Consider the following 24,295-nt stretch of genomic DNA (forward strand, 5'->3'; position numbering starts at 1 on the left):
GTAAAGTAAATACGAAAATGGCTTTTCTGTTAAGGTAGTCAGGTCCTCAATTGTATCTCAAGAGTTCTGATAAAGGATATATTTTGCTTCTTGTCTTGTCCTCCAGTAATCCCCCAATATTATTTTTGTGCCTACTTTAACCACTGAAGCTCCAGTTTTTCCCAGAGTAGACAAGGATATGGAGTACATTTTGTTTTTTATTCTGGAGGGGTGAGTCTGTTTCAGCTTCAGCCTCAGTGATTAAAATAAATGCAAGAGATAGCAGAATCTAAGTGGCACCCAGACATTTTTGAGCCCCTTCAAGTAAAAGATGCACTTTTGTGAAGATTTTTTTTAAAAAAACACAAGGTCAGCATGTTTGATTATGTAATTCAACATAGCCTCCTCTGACTCTCAGTGACTCACCTGGTCAATGAAGATAGCAGGGACTGAGTCTCAATTCTTTGGCAAGAACACCCCAAAGTTCAGGTAGCAATAAGAATCAGCAGGGGCCTTATTGCTAGGAAACCTGCACTGCAGATTTCACCATGGCCCAAGGTCATATGTAATGACATTTTTAACATGCAACAAAATACTTGCTGTTTAGGCATCATGTCAGGAGATTATGATGAGGATAGGCATCGCAAGGCAATGGAGCTCCTTCATGTGCTGTGTTCCAACACATGTGCTGCCCAGGAGCGTGAGAAGTGCCAGGAACTGACAGGACATGTGGGTCCCATCAACACAGGTGAGAATCTTGATGTATAATATCAACATATCTATAGAGGAAATCGGAATAGAATGATGAAAATTTATGGCCTAGGTCTAGTTCATGGGTCTTGTTGACATGTTGCTGGATTGAAGTAGCATAGACGTCTCAGTATTAAATTAATATTTTATATGAACAAGTAAATAACTAAAATATGCCTGTATGTTGTTTTATAGTTCTATGTGACAGAAAGATATTCTGATGAATCTTGTGGGATCATTTGAAAAATTGAACTACTTTTGCATTCTAATTCTTATCACATTTGCTACAATAAAAATCCTGAATGCTCTCTGGAGTCTTCTTGGGAAATGCTTTGAATCGAGCAGTTTAAATGTATTTACTCATGTTGTGCAGTGGAAAATATATTGAAGAACCATTATATAATTTGATTACATATATATTTATTGCAATTGTTACAGTATTTATTGAGAATTCTATATATGTGTCTGTGCCACTGAGCTTTAAATAGTCTTTAAATAGTTAGGATTTAATGGGAAATGTTTTTTCTATTCTTGGCTGTATCTGTGAAAATTTATTTAACCATAAGAGATTTTTCTTAGGTACCAACAACACTAGGAAACTTGAGTATAAACAGTGAAAATATATATAATAGTAAGATAGAAGGAATGAATGTTGTGCATTTATTAAATGTAGATGACAAGTATATTTTGGTATGAAACTATAATATGGTTATGCTTATATTTAGTACTGATCCCAATGGACTGTAGAATTTATGGGGAGGGGGACTTATTTCCCTTCAGTAAAGTATTTTTACAGTTTCACACTTAATTAAGACTGGCTTTATAATTAGTGTCCAATTAAAAATCTCTGGAAAGGGGACCAAAAAATAAAGGGTGCATAACTTTTTATATGGATGCCACTTCCAGTGCTTGGCAGATCATGACACAGTCAGGTTGGTCCACTTCTAATGGGGGGATTGGGCAGAATTGGGGCTCAGGGACAGTTTGATGGTACTACTCAAGAAAGAGTTGAGCTGTCATGTGTTCTGCCCACTGGCAATTGGTGCTGCTAGTCCAGAGTTCTAGGTTCTCTCCAACAGCCAGTAGAATGAGGATAACTCAACTAACCAAGATGACAGATGGCCACAGAAGACAACTTATCCCTGATATTTCATTATGGTATCTGCCTCTCCACTTTTCTCCTCTAGAGATCCTGGTTAGCCTTCTGTCTGTGATTGTGACTTTCTGCGGGATTGTGCTGCTGGGCGTCTCCCTTTTCGTCTCTTGGAAACTATGTTGGATCCCCTGGCGGGATAAAGGATCCTCATCACAAACCCAACGCAAGGAGCATCTCCTCCATGCCCATCTCCACCACTCGCCTTTTGGGGATCTCCTGGCTGAGCGGGTAGAATTGGGTCCCGAAATGCCTGAGAGATCATACCTTGATATGGATTCCTATCCCGAGGCCAACCTCAAAGTTAGCCAAACTTCCCCTGACCTCCCTGTGGAAAGTCAGACGGGTACCAAGGAAGGCAGCATTCCCAATGCCCACTCCCACCAGCAAGTAGCAAGCTTGGCACCCACTCCCAGGTGAGTTGTGAGGAGGGAGGTTTGCAGAACAAGAGCCCAAGCTGAATCTGTAGAGTTGATGTTTATACAGAGGACATACACTCAGTGCTATCTGTCTAACATTAATAATTGTTGCCTGAGTATTCTTGTTTTTCTTTTCCTGCCCCATTTTTTTCTTTTATGTAACTTTTTTTAAAAAATTGTAAGCATGAGGGCAGAAACTGCATGATCAGTAAGGTAAGAGCCTTTCAGTCAATATCTTTTAGCCCAGATTCCCAATCTATAAAATGAAAATATACTGCTCAAAAAATTAAAGGGAACACTTAAACAACACAATGTACTGTATTTAATAGTAGGATGTCTTATCTTGTGTTCCCTTTATTTTTTTGAGCAGTATATAAAGAACAATGAAAATAATGCATATTGTCAGAGGATAGTCTGGGTCTCCTGACTGCAATACTAACATCATGAGACCCACACATAAATAATTGGTTCATTATACCAGTGTTTCTCAACCTGTGCAATTTCAATATGCTTGGACTTCAACTCCCAGAATTTCCCAACCAACTGGCTGGAGATTTCTGAGAGTTGAACTCCAGACATCTTAAAGTTGCTAAAGCTGAGAAATACTATATTATATAGTATTCTGGAACACAGTGCTGCTTGGAAAGTTTTGGGTTGATTTTAACAGATGCAGTTCTTTAAAAATTAAAATTTGGCTTCATAGATATGCTATATGGGTAAGTAGCCTGTTCACTTGTTCACTGCATTGAGCTTCCTAGATGCTTAGTGTTGGAGGTTTTTAATGGGACTTTGGGAAAAGAGAAAGCACAGTAACATAGGAGGCACACAATTGTAATATAACCCTATTGCTGGTTCATAAACAAAGGAAGAACTGATTATCTGCAAGTTAGATAATCAGTTCTTCTCAACTGAATCTGCATATCACAGTTCATGAGCTTTCTCCACTTATCTCCTGTTTCTTATCCATATTATAAGAAGTGAAAAATTAGTACTAATTAAAGATCTCATACTGAAACAGTTATATGCACATTTAATCAAATTATTAAATCAAGTGTATATCCAATTTTGGTTTTAAAGAATAAAAGGAAGGCAGATAATATGCATGTTACAGCAGGTGCCATCATGCTTTTGTATGCTTTTTTCAAGATTTCATCTGTAAAAATCTGTAAATCTGGTGCATCTTTTTATACGCTAAGAAAACAATAGATCCAGATTTAGCTACATTAAGAACATATCCTCTGAATACCATGGCATTGTGTATAATGTGTATAATGTAAATCTCATTGATTTTAATGAATTAACTGATTTGAATTTTAAATCAATTTAAGTTAATCTGTAGACCAAGAAGTATTTGTTACCCTTCTGAAAATTTAAAGCCAGGATGTTGACAGTTGTAACTCTATCCTGGACAGAGGGGTATTGATTTGTGGGGTGAATGTAATGGACTTGTGGTTATGTGTCTCTCTGGCTGTATTTTTTTTTACTGTTCCCTCCAGGTACAACACACTGCCACGTCCTGTGACCCAGCAATTGAGCAGCCCAGACACTGGAGTCCATGGTGGAGGAGGAGGAGAAGACAAGGTGGAACAAGTGACCAGCATTGGACAGATAAAACCTGAACTGTATAAACAGCGCTCAGGTGAGGCAGACTCCAAGAAAGGGGAGGCTCCAAGCTGTGGACAATTGAGCTTTGCCCTCCGCTATGCCTACGGCACGGAGCAGCTGGTGGTCAGGATACTCCGGGCTTTGGACCTACCTGCCAAAGATGCGAATGGATTCTCTGACCCCTATGTGAAAATGTACCTTCTGCCTGACCGTAAAAAGAAATACCAAACAAAGGTGCATCGCAAAACACTCAATCCTATTTTCAATGAGACCTTTAACTTCAACGTCCCCTTTGCTGAACTGCCCTCACGTAAACTTCATTTCAGTGTCTACGATTTTGACCGCTTCTCCCGTCATGATCTCATTGGCCAAGTCGTCCTGGACAACCTGCTGGAAATTGCTGAGCGGGACAATGACGCTCCCCTCTGGCGGGACATCATGGAAGCCAGTTCGGTAAGTGGAGCTGTTACAGGTAGTCCTTGACTTACAACCTTTCACTTGGCCACCAACCGAAGTTACAGTGGCACTGAAAACAGTGTCTTACAACCATTCCTTGTACTTTATAAATGTCACAACATCCCCATGATTATGTGATCCAAATTCAGGCCTCCGTATATTTATGATGGTTGCAGGGCCCTGGGGTCATGTGATGGTGACCTTCCCAGCCAGCTTTTAACAAGCAAAGTCAATGGGGGAAAGCCAGATTTGCTTAACAACTGCATGATTCATTTAACAACTGTGGTGGCTTGCTTAACAGCCATGGCAAGAAACGTCATAAAATCAGATGTAACTCATTTAACAACTCTCTTACTTAGCAACAGAAAGTCTGCTCACAGTTATGATTATAGGCTGATGACTTCCTATACTTGATTATGTGAGAAGTGATGTTCCCTTGAATGATGCATTCCAGGCTTTTGAGTTAAAAGGTAAACGTTGACCAATAATGCAAATTGCTCAAGTGATTAAATTCATTGTAATTGAATTAGTTACAAAATTCAGCAGCCTCATTTGGTTAATCAAGCTCTTCAATACTTCAATGCGGCATTTTAGCTTGGTGCACTTCATCAATTCAGTCAATCAATGCAGCTGCATTGCTCAGCTATTGTATATTCATGAATCAATAATAATAGTTGCCTCAAAAGGAAGGGGCAGGCAAGTTTTTTTTTGTAAACATTTCCACACTATGAAAGACAATTTTGCTCTTTGAGTGGGGAGAGCCCAGCTAGTCACACAAAAGAACACAGCTGTGCTCCATTGGTTGATATCCCTCCTGAGCACCGTTCAGACGGTGGTGGTCCCGTTGGAGTGAAGACAAAATGAGGAAGGGAGCATTGCCCTCATTTGCTTCATTTGCTACCACAGAAAACACTTTTAGTTACAGTTCAGTGTTACAAAGCTTAGGAAGAAGATACAATTATTTTTTAATTATAATAAAAGAAATAAAATGCCACTGAAGCAGCAGCTGACTGGGGCATGAAGAAGATTTTAATCCCTGCTAGCTTTTAGAATGATAAGCAGAAAGGGGTGAAGCTTTCTCTACATATTTAAAAAAGCTGTGATTAAGTTCACAATCCCCACCAACCACAAGGGGATATTACTTTCTTAGCACAACTACTGCTAGGTTGAAATTATATTTTACACCACTTTCGGATTCATTATTAGGATAAAGTGACTATTAAACCAAGCCTTCAATTTTAAAAGGCTAATTTTTCCTGGCACCCATTTTCCAATATTTTTTTTCTATTTTGTTTCTAATTCTGACAGAACTCAAAAATATGGGGCAAATGTTCAGGCACTATTCTGACCAGCTAAAGTGTTTAATCAATGAAAGGACCGTTCTGATTGGCAGATTATAAGTGGTATGTAAACTAGAGAGAGAAGAGCAGGAGAGATTTCCCATTAGTTAAACACAAAATTTGGTTTGTACTCCTGAAGTTGTCAATGGTTAGTGCCACAGACAACTTGGGAAACATTACTATTTTACTTCTGAAAAAGTACCGGGGATATCTTCAGGCTAGGAAATGTAGTAGAAAGGATTCTGAATCATTCTTCCATACATAAGCACTGTGTATTCATAAATATTGAGTTATGGACAAGATCAGGAGAGCAATATAATCTGCTGGACAAGACTTATAATGTACTTTCACTGTGAAACACAAACTCTGTAGAAATTTGGTATAACTGCAGCCTTATCATTGTTGCTAGGCACATAACAATAGCAGTAATGATCATTTGTAGGATGTGCAAGATTAGTTTTTTCTTTAATACTCTCCTAATTAAGGTGAGCTTTCACAGCTCATGGGCTTCACTCTTGGCCTGCTCACCACCAGCTCTGTAGTAGATAATAGTGTCTTCAAGATTCAGAAAGCTTCTCGACCCCATCGCCTTGCTTTTTGCTTGCAAAAAAAAAAGGTTGAAAGGCACTCACATATCTCTTCTGTGCTCTGTCCTCAAAAATGTCCTGATTCCAAAATATAAGTGCAGGGAGGTTGTACAATGTTTTGGTTACTTAAAAATGTACACAGTATCTGAAGAATGGATGATATAAAAGGATTTGTGTGGGCAGAGGTGAAAAATGGGAAATGTCATGAACAAGGGAGGGGTTCCCTGAAGGGAATTGGTAAAACCAAAAGAGAATATGGGAGTGGGGGGGGTTCCGTAGGTTTCTTACAGACATTGGGCTCTCCCTGCTCCCATTCTTCCGCCTCCCCATCCCTTCCCCTTGAGCTTTCTCAAAGAGCAACTCATCTTGCTTTTCTTCTTCTCCCTCTTCATGCATATTTTTAGCTAGGCTCTTATTCATCAAGCTGGTGGTTAATTAGGGCAGTCAGGTATGCAGTAGCCATTCCTCCCCATCCTGTCAGCAAATGCCCTTTCCTCACAACTTCAGATTTCTCCTTCCTTCTGTCATGTTCAACTATTGTCATGATAGCCAGTCCAAGTTTTTTTTAACTGCCTTCTTTCTTTCCACCTTTCTCCAAAAGCCTGAAGTATCTTCCTGGTTGAATATAGTTCTCACTGATTGTGTGATTTTTTCCTGAGCTTTAGCAAATCAGCTGATTTTAGGGTGGAGGAGAAAGCAGTGGAATAAAGGAAGGGAGGAAGACCAAATAAAGGTTCCCAATAGGATTAGGGAATAGAGAATTACCCTGGACCTTAGGCAACTGAAGGAGGAGACCAATCTTCACCAACTTCTGGCTGGGGAACTTCTGGCTAAAGACCAGGAGATGGTTGCTATATTTGTTCAATAGCTAAAACACCATCACTCGCACACAAGAAAGAGCATCTGGTAGGCACAGGGAGGAAACTGAGGATGCAAATTGTGGCCCAACATATCTGGATGGGTGCCAGTCTGAGGAAGGCTGTTTTAACACCCAGTCTTGTTGAAGTTTCCTACGATTCTCATTTTGGAAATGGAATTATATTGCACAAGGGGTTTCTCTGTTCAAGATATGCCATTCCATTTGTTCTTTCATCTACCGTAATTGCCAATGTTGCTTGTTTTCCCTCCTGCAAATCAGAGCATCCAATTCTTTAGAAACATGTGTGGCTTAATCTATTTCTTAGGGTTTCTCTCCCACCTACCCAACCTTTTGAAGTGTATCCTCCCTGTGCCTACCAGATGCTCCTCCTTCTGTGCGAGTGATGGCGTTTTAGCCACATATGCAACAGTACTTCCGAATATTGCAGTGAGGGAGTATGGCATGCATTTGAGTATTTGAACTTTATAGGAATTGGGCATTTTTAGAAGCTGGATATGAACTGATACACACACACACACACACACACACACACACACACACACACACACACACATATAGGGTAAGCAAGGCGGGTTGTATGACGTGTGAGTTCCGGCACCTTTTTCTTTTACAAAAAAGCACTCTGTGTGTGTGTGTGTGTGTGTGTGTGTGTGTGTGTGTATAATAATAGAGTCTCCCATCCCACCCCCATTTTTTGCATCTCCAGTGCTAGAGGTGCAGGGTTTGAGACTGTAGAGCCATATACTATGCTGAGAATTCTGATTGATTAGATTATATTGAAGCTACATCCAAATTTTGAAATCAGTGAGATTTAACTGGGAAATTATTTCAGTTTATTCAATTCATCATTAAATCTGTTTTTGGTTATTGTGAAGACAAAACACCCAACATTAGGCAGGGGTAATAGCTGAAAGAAGTAGTAAGTGCATTTATAAAGTATGCACTTATGAAGTAAACCATAGGGATTTTTTTTTCTCTCTCTCTCCCCAAGACATTGTTATCAGTGAACATCCAGTGCAGACAATGTTGGACATGTCACAGTTTATTCAGCTTGTCAACAACTTTGTCACTTATAATAAATAAGAACCATCTCCTCCCCCCCCCCGCACCCACAAGGATTTTTAAGAAGTGTTATGGCATAACAGTATTATGGTATCTATGCTTCTCCTAAGTGGGTTTTTGATGAAAGAGCTATAGTTCACTGGCAGAGCACTTGCTTTGCATACAAAATATTAATTGAACTTTGTCTGTTCCTACGTTAGGCTGGGAAAGATGAAGCCCTGCCCGAAGCCTCAGGAAAGCTGTTGTTTGTCACTTGTAAAGGAAAGACTTTGTGTCTTCCCTTTTGATTATTGTTCACCCCAATCAGGAAGCTAATACAGTCAGAGGTTTGTAATATTTATAGAGCTGCCATCCTTTTGGTGAGTATAGTATTATGGAGCTAATTCTTATGATGATGGAAGACTGACTTGTTTCAAGCACCTTCCTATATTCCTGTTTTTAAAAAGTATATTGAAACTTGCCAATTTTGTCAAATTAACGAGCAAAACCTGAGTTACTTTGAACAGCTTTTGGTGGATATTCTTTGCTTCCATTTTATATGTTTCCTATCATGAGTTACGGCTGATCTGATCCAGTGCATCTGTGCTTCTTAGGAGCATCTAAACTGCTTGTCAGGAATGGAATAGTGAAAGAAAGAAACTATATTTATCCATTTCCTGACTCTCCACCTACCTGATGCCCTTCATGTGTTAATCTGAAATTCCTTTACTTGATAATGATATCACATAACCACCCACTCTTTGCAATCCTCTGCTGGTAAGAATTTCCATGAACATATATAAATATATATTTTATGGAAGTTATAAATTTCTCTCTAGGCTTGCTCAGGTTTGTTATCTTTGGTTTCAAGAAGGTACAGAATGTGGTTCCTGAATCCCAATTTTATCTTTATAACTATTCAATGGCCTAGACTGAGAGATAGCTACAGGTAATGAAATACTATGTCATATTAATTCATCAGATGGGCAAGGAATTCACAGGCCCACACATCAAAAGGCAGCTTGCAATATTATTATTATTATTATTATTATTATTATTATTATTATTATTATTATTATTATTATTATTATTATTAATAATAATAATAATAATAATAATAATAATGTTGGAAGGGACCCTGGAGGTCATCTACTCCAACCCCCTGCTCAGGCAGGAAACCCTATACCATTTCAGACAAAGGGCTGTCCAGTCTCTTCTTAAAAACTTTCAGTGTTGGAGCATTCACAGCTTCTGGAGGTAGGTGGTTCCACTGATTAACTGTTCTAATGTAGTCCTTCTCTCCTGAATGCCTCTTCTACAGCAAAAGGAAAGATAGAACAACCAATGAGAAAACAGGAGGATTAAAAGTAGAAGGTGTTCACTTGGATTTCCCCATATAAATCCATAAATGAGACAAGGCAATTGCCTAATCCAGACATGTCAAACACAAGGCCCGGGGGCCGGATCTGGCCCGCGAAGTGGTTTCATGCGGCCCACGAAGCCATCCTGGAAACAGTGAGGGAACGGCCCCCACTGCCTTGGCCCTGGCCCAGAGACCCTTCTTCTGCCAGAGACCCTCAGATCTGTCCCACTCCTGCCCAGGCCCCCGTAGGCACCCTTGATGCGAATAATGTAGAGCTGGCTACGCCCACCCAGCAGGCCATACGCACTCTAGCCATGCCCACCCAGTAGGCCACGCCCACCCTGGCCATACCCACCCAGCCCCCTGAGGGCAACCGCAATGCTGATGCGGCCCTCAATGAAATTGAGTTTGACACCTCTGGCCTAATCAGTCTTTTCTGGAAATACCTTAAGTCATGACTTATATAAATGGAATAAATCATGGATGAATCATCAAAAGTGTTTTATATTAATCAGTGTCAGCTCACTTTCATATATCTAAATTTGTCAGGTCCAGAGGGTTGCTGTAGTTATGGACAATTGTATATCACAAGAGTAGAAGGGAGTGACATTTCAGTTCAGGAGGGGAGCAGAGGTTGTATAACGTTGAAGTGTGCCTCCAGTGACTTAACTACTTGATTATTATTGAAGCTCCGTCAGCTACCTAGTTAACAGGGAATCCATTGTAAAGCTATCTACAGCTTCTGCAGCCATAATTTTAGCACATTGTCTGAATCGAGTCATCCCTTTAAATCTTTTTATAGGCCAGTTGTTTAGGCATAGCACAACAGGCAAACATAGACATTTTATGCTTTGTTAATTTGGGATTTGGCTTAGTTTGCTCAGAGTGATATAGGGGGATTGGCCTACTGGAATGACAGTCTTCCCCATGACTTAGGTGTCCAAATAGGAAGTCAAAAACTGACCATTCTAATTTGAGCCTCAGTGCACATGGTTTTATCTGACTTCAATCTGTGTCTCTTTACCAGTGTTTAGAGAAAGATGGCTGTTTTCTCATCTTGCTTCCTCTCCTTTTCCTCCTCCCAGATATATCTCCCTGCCTTTAAGCTAGCAATGGTCCATTCACACGGCGCCCTCCTGCTCTTAGCCTCACATTCCTCTGTAGGTTGGCCTGGATGAGGGCCAAGTGATACCCTTTGGGCCCTGATGGTTTAGGAGTGCTGCTGAGGAAAAGGAAGGGGAAGATTTTTTATTTTATTTTTTTATTATTTTTAATTCCATTTATATCCCGCCCTTCTCCGAAGACTCAGGGCGGCTTACAAGCTTAGCAGTAGCCTTCATTCTATGTATATGCCTGCTTATTAGGGCTTTCACACACACCCCAAGCGGCATTATTACAAAGTCAGCTTAATTGCCCCCAACAATCTGGGTCCTCATTTTACCTACCTCGGAAGGATGGAAGGCTGAGTCAACCTTAAGCCTGGTGGGATGCGAACCTGCACTAATTGCAGGCAGCTGGTGTTACTTAAGGAGGCATTAGCCCACTGCTCCACCAAGGCTCTTAGAAACAGAAGGAGAGAGATTAATTCATATTGATGAGGCTGCAAATGGGACTGAGCTGGTAAATGAGCATAAAATATTGAAAAGGAAGCAATGCCCTACTAGGTCACTGTGGGGAAGAGGAGGCAAAAATTCCTTTGCCTTCCCTTTCATCCTGAACTTTCATTAGGTATCCTTTCTTGGCCGAGCTTTCATTAGAGGTTCCGGGCTGAATTCCAGGGACTTGTCCATAGTATGATTTTGGAAATCCCAACTGGTAGGTTGCTTGTCCCACATTTTTGTTTTGGAATTGGCTGGTTCTTTTATGTCAAAGCTGCTGTTTCTTTAACACCAATGCCACAGGAATATCTTGATGTTCACATGGGGAGTAGTTTAATTTCTGACTCCTGGTGGTGAATTGCGTGCAGCATGCAGCATCAAGCACTGTGGTATAATACTTTCCTTCTATGCAGATTATAGTTTTGATTAAGATGACCTTAAAAAAAATCTGTGCTGTCATTGGAATGGTAAACTCACACCATTGTGGTTTTCTTCATTGAGGTGGGCTGTACCACCTCTAATTTCAAAAAAAAAATTTCTCCTCTCTCCATGCACCCAAACATCCTTTTTCCTCCTTACCTTCTTCCTCCAGAGGCCAGAAAGATGCTTAGACAGTATGTAGTTTTCTTTCAAAGTTTAATCATTTTTTGTTTTGGATTGTGGTTGTATTGATTTTTTTTCTTCCTGATGTTCTATATGTTCATTATTCTAAAGCAACCCACCTTGGGAAGGATTTGATCTGAAAGGCAATGTATCAATATTTTAAAAAGATAACAATTCCCTCTGTATTATTTATTAAGTTATCTGCAGATCGGCTATATAAGTGGACCCAGGTTGCCATGCTTAATGGGAGAGCACAAGAAACAAGGTGGATCTTCTCCAATCAAGAATCTACCATATGCTTTGAATTCTTTGGTCCTCAGAACTCTTACCTAAAATGGAAGTTGAAATCAAAACATCTGGAGAACACTTAGTTAGGGGCAGGCTGTATCCAGTTTGAGAGAAAGATCAAAGCCTTGAATGAAGACATTGAAAATCTGACTCATTGAAAAATTGTCTCCGGTTTCACCCCTTCACTCTGCAACCTTTCTATTTTCCAAATGCAAGGTTCTTTCAGGTGTAATCTGTTGCCAATTATTGCCTGGAGCATCTACAGAAGGGTCGGATCCCAATTTCCCTCTCTCTTACATACACATTCACACACTATCCTTTCTCTCAAGAAGTTTGCTTTGGAGGGCAGCAGGAAAGAAACAGCAGCACTTATCAGAGGCCTGAATTGTTCCCCTGCCAAGGATTTTTCAGATTAAGCAAAGGGCACCTTAGGGTGTCTGGTGTCAACAGACCTGAGTACAGTGACTCAATGGCCTGATTCACCATAAGGCACCTTCCTATATTCCTGCAGGAGAAAACTTATCTTACTACAGTCATTAAGGGCTTTCCCAACTAAGCCTGCTCTGCTCATTAGAATTAGATGTTGTGGAGGAAAGGTGTGTACCTGTTAATATTTCAGAACAAGGAACATGGATCTAGTTAAGTCAATGTGCTTTGCATAGCGCAATGTGCTGCTCAATGCACATTCTTCTCTGAAACCCTAGAAAGGTAATCTTCATATAGCTGCAGCTAAACAAGATAGACAGGTAGTGATCATTTAAAATTTATTTTATTAAAATTACAGCAAGGAATTACATCAACAAAAGGGAAACTGTTTTGAGACTCACTATACCTACCAGGCAGTCATTTGGTTAAGTGCCCACAATGTGCTCCCTAAAATCAAGACATGTCTATAGATCAGAGATAGCACTGATAGTTAACCCATGTTAGCCTAGGTTACAAGTAATCTTTATGTCCTGCCTAGAGGCCTCAGGAGTTGTACCTGTTAGCACTGAGACATCACTGAAAAAGACAGGGCCAAATGTTCAGATCTTCTTTTTTTAATTTGGGTAGGTTTGCGGATTATAAGGCACTATTCATCATACATGAACCTTAATAAGGTAACTGCTCTAGCATCCCAAATTTGTAGGCAAACCTGTGCACTGGTAATCTAACTTTTATTTTATCATTTTTATATATAATGGTTATTTCCCCATTATTGATGATGATGATGATTAAAATGTTTTTAAGCAAACATTTTCCTCCTATTAATACAAATAGCAACTTTGGCTATGAAACTCCAACTTTGAAAAATCAGAATTATTTTGCGATGATCATACTCACCAAGTGGGAGACAGGTGGTTCTTTCTTACCAACTGCCTTGTTTAGCAATTGTTCAAAGTTACAAACATTGAAAAAAAGCAACTTTGCAAACTAATCCTTGCATTTACAACCATCACAGTGTCCTGCAGGTATATGGTCACCTTTTGCAAGTTTCATAACCAACTACCAACAAGCAGAATTAATAGAGAATGTGGGAATGAAATGCAAGTCACAGTCACATGGTGTCCTGCTTAGCAACCACATTGATTCAGTTAATGACAGAGGCAGAAGTAATATTAGTCTGAGGCAGCCACATGCTTTTATTTTTTTGCTTAGTGACTATGGCACTTAGCGATGGAATTGCCGATTCCAATTGTGGTCACTAAGCAAGGACTGCATCTACGTGAAAGATGGAGAAAATTCCTTGACAGGGTAGTCAGTCCTTTGTATTAGATTTTTTTTTAAAAAAAAGTGGGTATAAGTAGTCCTCGGCTTACAGCCTTTAATTTAGTGACCATTCAAAGTTAGAACAGTACAACAGTACTTTGTGACTGTTTTTCACACTTACAACCATTACAGTATCTTCATGGTCACATTCAGATGCTTGGCAGCTGGTTCATATTATGACATTTGCAGTGTATTGGGGTCATGTGATTGCCTTTTGTGACCTTCTGACAAACAAAGTCAATGGGGAAGCCAGATTCATTTAACAATCATGTTACTAAACAATTGCAGTGATTCATTTAACAACTGTGACAAAATTGAAAGGTTGTAAAATGGGACAAACTCACTTAACAACTATGTTGCTAAGCAATGGAAATTTGGGCCCCCAATTGAGGTTGTTTACAGCCTGTAGACAACCTGTACACAGATTCTCCCTCCTAAATATTTTGACTTCCCACTTGTGACAGATGGCTTTAATACATTTTCCATTGAAAAGGTATGTTGGTGTGTATGTATTTAAGTGTTTGTGTGATAGGAATATGAGGAAATAGAAACTTAATGTGTAATAAGCATTTCTTATCAGTTAACAGTATTTCTTACCATTTAAGGAGGGTATTGCTTTGTTTTTGGTTATGTTTATTTTCTATGGCATGTTTGTCTAGAAGTTGTTTGGTTGATATTGGGTTGTTGGTTTTTTTAGTTATATAAAGCTCCACAGATTTTAAAAGGGAAAGAAAACTATTTTAAACATTCAGATCCCTGAATGGTTTGAGTCTGACACTTTTTTCTCAGAGTTTTAAACTATGGAGAATCAGCATATTACAGTAGGGTTAGAGAGAGAACTTGTGGTTCCCAGATATTTTTAGATTCCTATAAATTTCACCCAGGAGGAATATTTATCAAGGATAGGCATTATAGTCCAATAGTATAGAAGACTATTTCTATGGCAATCAGAGATAGATAGATAGATAGATAGATAGATAGATAGATAGATAGATAGATAGATAGATAGATAGATAGATAGATAGATAGATAGATAGATAGATAGATATAGATGATATATAGATATATGGATATGTGTGTGTGTGATATATGTGTGTCTGTGTATATATATGTGTGTATATATATATACACACACACATACATACATATACATACATATATATATATATACATACACACACACACATACATATACATACACACACATACACACACATACATTGTGTGTGTGTGTGTGTGTGTGTGTGTGTATCACTGATTATCCTTTAAAACAGGGGTCTCCAACCTTGGCAACTTTTAAGTGGCTGGCCAAGGAATTCTGGGAGTTGAAGTCCACAAGTTTTAAAGTTGCCAAGGCTGGAGACCCCTACTTTAAAAGAAAAGGGTTCTAATTGATGGTCCAAATGAAGTGAGTGCTGAGAATAGTACCTGAGAATATTTTGGTAGGAAAAAAAATGTTCTTAAATCAGGTTGCCAGCCAAAAATGCACTCTTCCAGGAGCTTTGCAGAAGTGCCTAGTTACAGAACTCGTCACAGATCTCAAAATAGAGATATGTAACTTGGTGCTGGCCAGGTGTTTGGGACTAAAATTTGAGCAAGGATGCCTGATGTAAAGGGGTTACAAAAGATATATCCAATACTGAGAAATATGTAGAGAGAAAGGAATATGAGATTGACACAGAAAGGCCAGATCTGTTACCAAAACAGTGAAGGGAAAACATGGCTTAAAACAGGGAGAAGGGATACATATGCTGCTCAGGCAGGCACCCTCCTAATTCACATGGATATAACAGGAGTGGGGAGGAAAGCACAATGAAATGTGCAAGATTCTGTTATTATAGCCAATGTTGATAGCCTTCCTGTTTCTTGATTTGGTCTACATTTGGCTGACAAGAATAAAGGCAAGGAGGAGGGAGATACATTCAAAGTTGTAAGATTCTGTTACTGTAACCCTATAACGAAAGTTTTAAACGTTCATTACTTTGCGCTCAAGTTTGATCTACCTTGAAGGACTGACATAAATCTTGCAACTCTGAAAGTGTCACCCCACCTTCTCTGCCTTTATTCTAAAGAGAACTAGGTAGAGTCATTGGGGGTCATTGCTTTTTCAAATTCAGTTCCTGATTTGGGATGAGATTTCTCTTACCTGACTATTGCTTTGGCTGTGGCTTTTTCTCCTCCTCTTCAAGGTTATTCTCACAGCCCATTACACCCACTACTCTAATCTCATACCTGATTTAGCTGCTGTCAAAACTGAAAATAATACAATACGTTGAATGCTTGCCGGAATACAGCAAATCAGTAGTATTTTTCTAAGACTTTTCTATAGGTGTGTGCGCATGAATGAAGTGGGCATTTGTTTCAGCCCTCTTCCCGATATTTATTTATTTATTTTAATTCCATTTATATCCCGCCCTTCTCCGAAGACTCAGGGCGGCTGCAACGCAAGATGTGGTCCAGGCACAGCTGGCAGAAAGCTATCTAGCCTCTAATTCAATACTTTCAGCGAAGGTTTTCTTTTTTAAACTAAGGACCTGAAACCATTCCATTTCTTTTCTCATCTTCTCATAGGAAAAAGCAGACCTTGGGGAGCTGAATTTTTCCCTCTGTTACCTCCCCACCGCGGGTCGTCTCACGGTTACCATTATCAAGGCTACCAACCTCAAAGCCATGGACCTGACTGGATTTTCTGGTGAGTGTATGTGATGTTTGGGTCATGACCAGCAGTTCCTGAAGCAAAACAGCTAGGCCATTGGCAGTGTCAAACTCAATTTCATTGAGGGCCGCATCAGCATTGCGGTTGCCCTCAGGGGGCTGGGTGGGTGTGGCCAGGGTGGGGGTGGCCTACTGGGTGGGCGTGGCTAGAGTGCGTATGGCCTACTGGGTGGGTGTGGCCAGCTCTACATCGTTTGCATCAAGGGTGCCTATGGGGGCCTGGGCAGGAGTGGGACAGATCTGAGGGTCTCTGGGCCAGGGCCCAGGCAGCGGGGGCCGTTCCCTCACTGTTTCCAGGATGGCTTCGTGGGCCGCATGAAACCACTTCGCGGGCCGGATCCGGCCCATGGGCCTTGTGTTTGACATGTCTGACTTAGAGGGTGGTTACCTAGGTGAAAAAGGACAGTAAAGTGAGGAAAGAAAGCTGAATATCAGAAGTGAAGTGCCGGAGGATTGTCAGTTAGGCAATCAGATTGTCAGTTAGGGTGGGCAGGAGAAGACAGAAGAAAAATTAGAATGTACTAGTATATGTCTATGGTTTGCTATAGATTAATAAAACATTCTGACTCCAGATTATTTTAAAAGTAGTAAAAAAAACTATAGAAATTGACTTCTCCCTGCTCTTTCCCCTTTTTTCTATCCTACGTCAGACTGTGCTAAAAAGGAACCTTTGGGGAGATGGAAGAATCCACTATGGCAGACATGTCAAACACAAGGCCCGGGGGCCAGATCCGGCCCGCGAAGTAGTTTCATGTGGCCCACGAAGCCATCCTGGAAACAGTGAGGGAACGGCCCCCACTGCCTTGGCCCTGGCCCAGAGACCCTCCTTCTGCCAGAGACCCTCAGATCTGTCCCACTCCTGCCCAGGCCCCCATAGGCACCCTTGATGCCAATGATGTAGAGCTGGCCACGCCCACCCAGTAGGCCATACGCACTCTAGCCACGCCCACCCAGTAGGCCATGCCCACCCTGGCCATACCCACCCGGCCCCCTGAGGGCAACCGCAATGCTGATGCGGCCCTCAGTGAAATTGAGTTTGACACCCCTGCACTATGGGATATTATGTGAAAGGATTTGTGCAATGAAACAGTTTTTTAGCTTTAATGTTCTTGGTTTTGGAAAATGCAGACAGCATTTCTGAGCGGGAGCCTTAAGAGATGAATCTCACAGCCAGGGAGGGAGAGTTTAACTTTTTCTTACCTCTGTTACAGTCTGTCTGACTATCCCTGCTTTAAACCATGTTAAAAGCAAAATCACATTTTATATGACATGTCTTTGGGCCTCTGTTCTCTTGCTAAAACAAATTCATGAGTGGAGTATGCTTCTAAGGGTACATCTGTCACCTGAAGTCATTTTTTCTGCAGTTAGGTCTGGTTAGTTTATTTCAAGGTTTTGGTAGATTGGAATCCTGTTCTTAATAAATTTGGGGGTGGGATGGCAGCAGGAAATGAATGGCGGAGCTTCTGGGTGTGTTTTGATTTCACAGAAGCCTGTGTAGGGTTTAGCAAGGAGGGGATTCAAATGCAGGTAAGAATTTGAGGTCATCAGAAGTAAGAGCAGTGGCTGGAGGGACTGGCAATCTAGTGCCCTGCAGATCTTTGGGATGTATCTCCTAAACCTTAATCCTTGCCAGGCTGTTTGAAAGCTAAAATTCGAGACGTCTAGGGAGCATCAGGCTCCTTATCCCTGCTATCAGGAAAGGAGGCAGCATTTAAAACTAGAGCAGAGAAAGCAGCAAAGCGGGTTACTGAGAAGGAAACAAGATGAGGGTAAGATGGGTCCTACTGTATTATGCTTCATTGCTATTACAAGGACATAGTTCAGCTTCAAATGAGCACATCTGTCAATTTTTGTTTTATTCAGCATCTCTTTTTTCACCATATTATGTTTGGCCTGTTTTCCCAGCAGTTTGTAAATGTTGTTGTCTATTTCTTCTAATAGTTTCTTATATGTGCTTTTCTTTGAATGTTTTTGCATATAGTCTTTTTATGATACACTTTTCATAACACATGATTTTTATCTATGCACATTGTTCCTTAAACTCTGCTCTTTGCACATCTTTTAAAAATTGTAATCTGCATTCTGTGGGAGCTGTGGTTTATTTTTGGTTTGCTTGTACATTTGGGAGAGATGAACTCAATCAGTCTGCATAAACATTCAGATGGAATGAATTTTTCTACTGCCTCTAGTTAGGTATATACATCTCAGTGACAGTTGTCATGCTTGTGATATGGAGAATGCCTCTTAACAGAAAATGCCAAGTCAATTTGGATAAATTGATCCTTGTTGCTTATGATGCCAATCAGAGCCCAATCCTCTACGGAAGGAAAACAGGAAAGACTTGCAGTTGCAACTAACCAGGAGAGAGTGGGAATTTCTCAAAGTAAGCCCCCCTTTATGAATGTTGGTAGTGGAAAACTGAAAGGTAGATTCTGTTCTACAGTGGTAAAACTCCCTATATAATCTGCAATTGCAGGTTAGGTTTGGTGGGCACATCCCAACCTATATCTATGCTACACCTTCTGCCAAAGAAAATGGCTGGCTGGTTTATATGATAGGTCTATTGTGGGGGCAGGGCCAGCCTCAAACATTTTGCTACCTGGTATTTTTCTGATTGCATGGAAAGTTTGTGAAATAGTAGGTCATTAGGAAAAAAGGTAATATATAGCCCAGCCTATTCCCTATAATGCTACTTTTCTATTTGTGGAAATTGTATCATAAAGAAAGGGATATTGAATTGTGATTCTCCTCCTTGCAAGTTCTGCCCTGCCATTCTCCTGCATATGGTTTTGGACCTTATGATACTTTATAGTGGACAGCATTTGTCCTCTGTAAGCACTTGCAGACAGTTCCCACAACTATAAAAACCTCATTCAGATGATATTAGAAAAGATTCCTGTCAGAGACCAATCAGGTAGTCTAAACTCCTTGTACTCAAAGGAATTAAAATTACAGGAATCAGAAATGGGGTGGGGCAGAACATTAAAGACAGAGAGGCCACAAGTGATGGCATTTGATATAAATTTGGCTTGGCTGCTTTCCCCTCTAATCCTGGACCACCTTTCTCTACCTTTTGCCTGCATCTTTTTCAGATCCCTATGTTAAAGCATCCCTCATGTGTGAAGGGAGGCGCTTGAAGAAGCGTAAGACTTCCATCAAGAAAAACACTTTGAACCCCAGTTACAATGAGGCTCTTGTCTTTGACATTCCCCAGGACAGCATGGAGCATGTCAGCATTACCTTGGCAGTCATGGATTATGATTGGTAAGATATATCATATCCACCCAAATTCTGGTGAGTTAAATTGAATAGGCATGATTTAAAGGGCTTGGGCTGGCTGGGCATTTAGACTTCCTGTTCCCTTTGGGGAGAAGTCATTTCAGCCAGCGATGGCTCCGCACTCAGCAAATTCACTGCAGAATTTTGGGCACTACATGCAAGATGGAGACACAGATTAGGATGTCTTGAGGAGGTATATTGGCAACTCTTGCCTGCTGTGGATACTGTTGTACAATTTCATAGAACGGCTTGAATTTATCCACCCACCCAGATCACGAAAGCCTTGTTACAACACACAAAATCACATTGAAATGTCAGGGCATTCAGGTTATTTGATTTGGTACATCTTGTAAGTCAGATGCTGTGTTGCTAGTTCATGGGTTAGTGAAGTGTAGTGCAAAAAACGTCTTCCGGAATTATATTGCAACTTACTAGAGAAGGAGTTCATTTACTTTTTCTAATGAGGAGGATGAGTTGAGACCCAAGAACTAAGTTAGGAGAAAAATAAAACAGTGGGAGGAACTTACAGCCAAGATTGCTCCACATTCTCTGACAAATAGAGAGTTATGCCCTGAGTACAATCATGGATTACCATCGTTACCCAATGTGGGCATCTTTCAGTTATATGGCTTTGAACCCTTGACATGACCTCATTGCCATAGTTATACTGGCCTAGAAATTCTGGGAATTTATATTCCCACCTCTGGAAGGTGGCAAGGAAATGAGCTATTGTCTGCCTGTTTTTATGAATGAATGCAACATAATCAGTCCTCCCTATACTGGCAGGTGGGAGCTTGTGATCCAATACATATGAAAAGAAGCAGATTAGCAGGATAGGAGTACTTAGTATTTAAATCCACTAGTATTTTAATATGATACATGTACTTTTGATGCAGAAATAGATGCTAAAATGGAATACAACAACAAAATTGGAAGGAACTTTGGAGGTCATCTAATCCAACCCCTTGCTCAGGCAGGAAACCCTATACCATTTCAGACAAATGGCTGTCCAGTCTCTTCTCTAAAAATTCCAGTGTTGGAGCATTCACAGCTTCTGGAGACAGGTTGTTCCACTGATTAATTGTTCTAACTGTCAGGAAATTTGTCCTTAGTTCTAGGTTGCTTCTCTCTTTGGTTAGTTTCCATCTGTTGCTTCTTGTCCTGCCTTCAGGTGTTTTGGAGAATAGCTTGACTCCCTGTTCTTTGAGATATTGGAACACTGCTATCATGTCACCCCTCACCCTTCTCTTCATTAAACTAGGCATACTCAATTCCAGCAACCGTTCCTTATATGTTTTAGCCTCCAGTCCCCTAATCATCTTTGTTGCTCTTCTCTGTACTCTTTCTAGAGTCTCAACATCTTTTTTACATCGTGGTGACCAAAACTGGATGCAGTATTCCAAGTGTGGCCTTACCAAGGCATTGTAAAGTGGTATTAACACTTCACCTGATCTTGATTCTATCCCTCTGTTTATGCAGCCTAGCACTGTGTTGGCTTTTTTGGCAGCTGCAGCACACTGCTGGCTCATATTTAAGTGATTGTCCACTAGGACTCCGAGATCCCTCTCACAGTCACTACTATTGAGCAAGGTACCACCTATGACATAATAAGCTTCAAAAATTTTGGGAGGGGGGACTTAATATTTCAATGATCTGTTTGTCTCTGGGTCCCAATTGCAGCAGTTTTAAGTAAAGCATACAAATGATCCAGGAGCTCACAGTTGTGTCCCTGTCATGCCTTTGGCTAATACAAAAAAACTAATCAGATCTGATTAATATTTGATGGGAGATCTGCAGAAAACCTATGGCTATATGCTAGAGTAGAAATTTTTTAAAGAAGTCTAGAAAAAGGGAATTAAAAATTTTGGATCATGACATAGGCGATGAACTCAACTTAAGGGAGTCTTTAGGGTTTTTTTATGCAAATCACATAACTGAGGTTGACATTTTCCTCCACCTCTGAAAGGCTGGCTCTGAACTAATCTCTTCCACAGCATTGGGCATAATGAAGTCATTGGCATGTGTCGAGTGGGCAATGATGCTGATGCACCTGGGAGAGATCATTGGGCTGAGATGCTGGCAAATCCACGTAAGCCCATTGAACATTGGCACCAGCTAGTAGAGGTGAGTGTGATACTGTGGGAACACCAGGTCTGTGTCCAACCAATTGCTTCACTGGAAAATAAAAACTAAACTAAAATGCCAGATCAGTAAGAAACAGGGGCAATAAACTAGTCATTCTGAAACTTCTCTGTTAAGCACAAAGCTATTCTAACCTGCTGCCTGGGCACAGGATAGAGCAGTGTTTCTCAACCTTGACAACTTGAAGATTAGTGGACTTTAACTCCCAGAATTCCCCAGCCAGTCATTTTAAAGTTGCCAAAGCTGAGAAACACTGGAATAGAGGAAAATTCTCAGGGATGACTCACACCCTGGACGGTATCTCTTTACTCTCCTACCAGGAGATACAGGAGTATAGCCAGCCATACCAACAGGCTGAAGAACAGCTTTTATCCATGGGCTGTCAGGCTTTTGAATGGGAAATAATTTTATAAACTTTATGTATGATTGACTTGTGAGGCCGGTGTGTTGTGCAGTTATTCACATGGTGTAATAAGATGGAGGGTTTGTGTCACTGTGAGTTGGGGGTGGGGGCATGAAGGGAGGCTCAGCCAATCTCAATGTATACATGGTTGTACTTTGACAATAAAGGTTCATTCACAAAGAAAAAAAATGGGGGAACTTATGAAGTTGTAGGAGAGAATGAAAAACATGCTTCTCTCTCTCAATTATGACACTGCTCCACTCACATCTTGCTTAATTTCCACCCACCGTTGTCATTTAGGGCCTTCCTGGATTCCTTCCAAACAAATGTGGCCCTTGAAACAATAAAAGCTGCCCATTCCTATAAATAAGAATACAATAAATTACATGTGTATTCCTTTTATGACTTGTTTTTCACTCAGCTTTTATGGTAATGATGTAGCCCTAGACTGTTGGCTGAAAGTGTTGCGTCTCTTATGTATTCTAGTACTGCAGCGGTACAGTACCCTTCCAGGAACTTAGTAATGTATCCTGAATACAAAGCATGGTCCCTGAAGAATGCTGGAAGACTTGCTGATACAATGGAATAACATTCTGAAATAACTGAGAAACAAGGGGCTAAAAGCTTAAGAAAACTGTCAGGATTGTATAATGTCATAAGCTGGGACAGAATTTGGAGTTGGGATTTCTGGATCTTTTAGGGGAAGACACAGTTTTGGGGGGATGGGGCCAGTGGTGGGATTCAGCCGGTTCGCACCAGTTCAGCAGAAGCGGTAGCTATTTTTTTGTTGCCCAGGCCCAGAATGGACTTCCAGAAATGGCATCCACACAGAGAACCGATTGTTCACATACCTGAATCCCACCACTGGATGGGGCCCAAGGTTGGATCATTTCTTCAAACCTGAGTCCGTAGCTCAGGGTGCCATGGCAGAGGCTGGAGAGTCTACTTATCCCTCTGATTTTTTTCTTCTCTTTGCTGCCTCTGATTTTTCAGGAGAAGACTTTGAACAGCTATATCAACAAGAATCCTCCAGCTCAAGATAAACCTAGCATCATAGTAGAAAGCGTTCATTCAGACTAAAGCAACCACCAGCAGCCCTTTGCCATCAGGGACTGTAAGTGTCTTAGGGAGATAGAAGTGATACCTACGCTTCTTCATCTGTGCCCCAGTTACTATATCACTCTTTTATAGGATTAATGCCAGACAGTTCATAAAGTAGATACTACGTGGGGCTTCCTGGATATGACCTTATTTAGGGGACACTTGGCCAGTGAGTATTGGATCATTGTATTGGATCCTTTATTGCAGTCTGATGGCAGTGCAGACCAAATAAGAAATTCCACAAAAAATACTTTTAGATTGGCTATAATAATATCTTGCTGGTCTGATTGTGCTTTCCCTCCTCCCTCTTTTATATTCATGTGTGAATTAGGGGAGTGTCTGTCTGAGACATTTTCATAATCACCCTTCCCCCCACCATCGTCTGGACTCAAGTAATGTTTCCCTCTTTATTGCTTTGGTAATGGATCTTCTCTTTCCCCATCAGCATCCTCTTTACTCTCTACTTATAGTCATCAACTTAAAACACAAAGAAGGGCGTTCAAAATTAATCAGTGTGCTTGAGTCCTACTAATGGGAGGAGATGTTCCTAAGATATTTTGGGTCCAACCCATTTATAGATAAGTACCATAATTTGAATTGTATCTGGAAATGAACTGTCACTTAGTGGTACTCTGTTAAAGCATTGATGTCGCCCAACCAAATCAATTCAGCAAGCCTCATTTAGTAGCTAAATGGAGTTATTTTAGACCAATATTCAAACATTTTTTTAAAAGATAGCAATAGAAATGCAGTGGAGTAACATAACTGGTGGCTACTATTCAAATGAGATTGCCATTATTAGCCAAAGAAATAGAACATTTTCCCCCTTGTCTAAACTAGACTC

The 24,295-nt window shown here is 40.6% G+C and overlaps 1 protein-coding gene across 1 annotated transcript; it reads left to right on the forward strand.

Moving 5' to 3' along the window:
* Window positions 1-591: 591 nt before the first annotated feature.
* Window positions 592-23,430, forward strand: SYT3 (synaptotagmin 3; the record flags this gene model as incomplete). The annotated part of the gene is made up of 7 exons (XM_081343327.1): window positions 592-727; window positions 1,917-2,298; window positions 3,798-4,359; window positions 16,383-16,503; window positions 19,619-19,790; window positions 21,800-21,929; window positions 23,344-23,430. The coding sequence occupies 7 exons, from the start codon at window positions 592-594 to the stop codon at window positions 23,428-23,430; spliced, it is 1,590 nt and encodes a 529-aa protein (XP_081199453.1).
* Between the last annotated feature and the right edge of the window lie 865 nt (window positions 23,431-24,295).

The sequence above is a fragment of the Vipera berus genome (genome assembly GCF_964194415.1).
Source record: "Vipera berus genome assembly, chromosome: Z".
NCBI classification, from domain to species: domain Eukaryota; kingdom Metazoa; phylum Chordata; class Lepidosauria; order Squamata; family Viperidae; genus Vipera; species Vipera berus.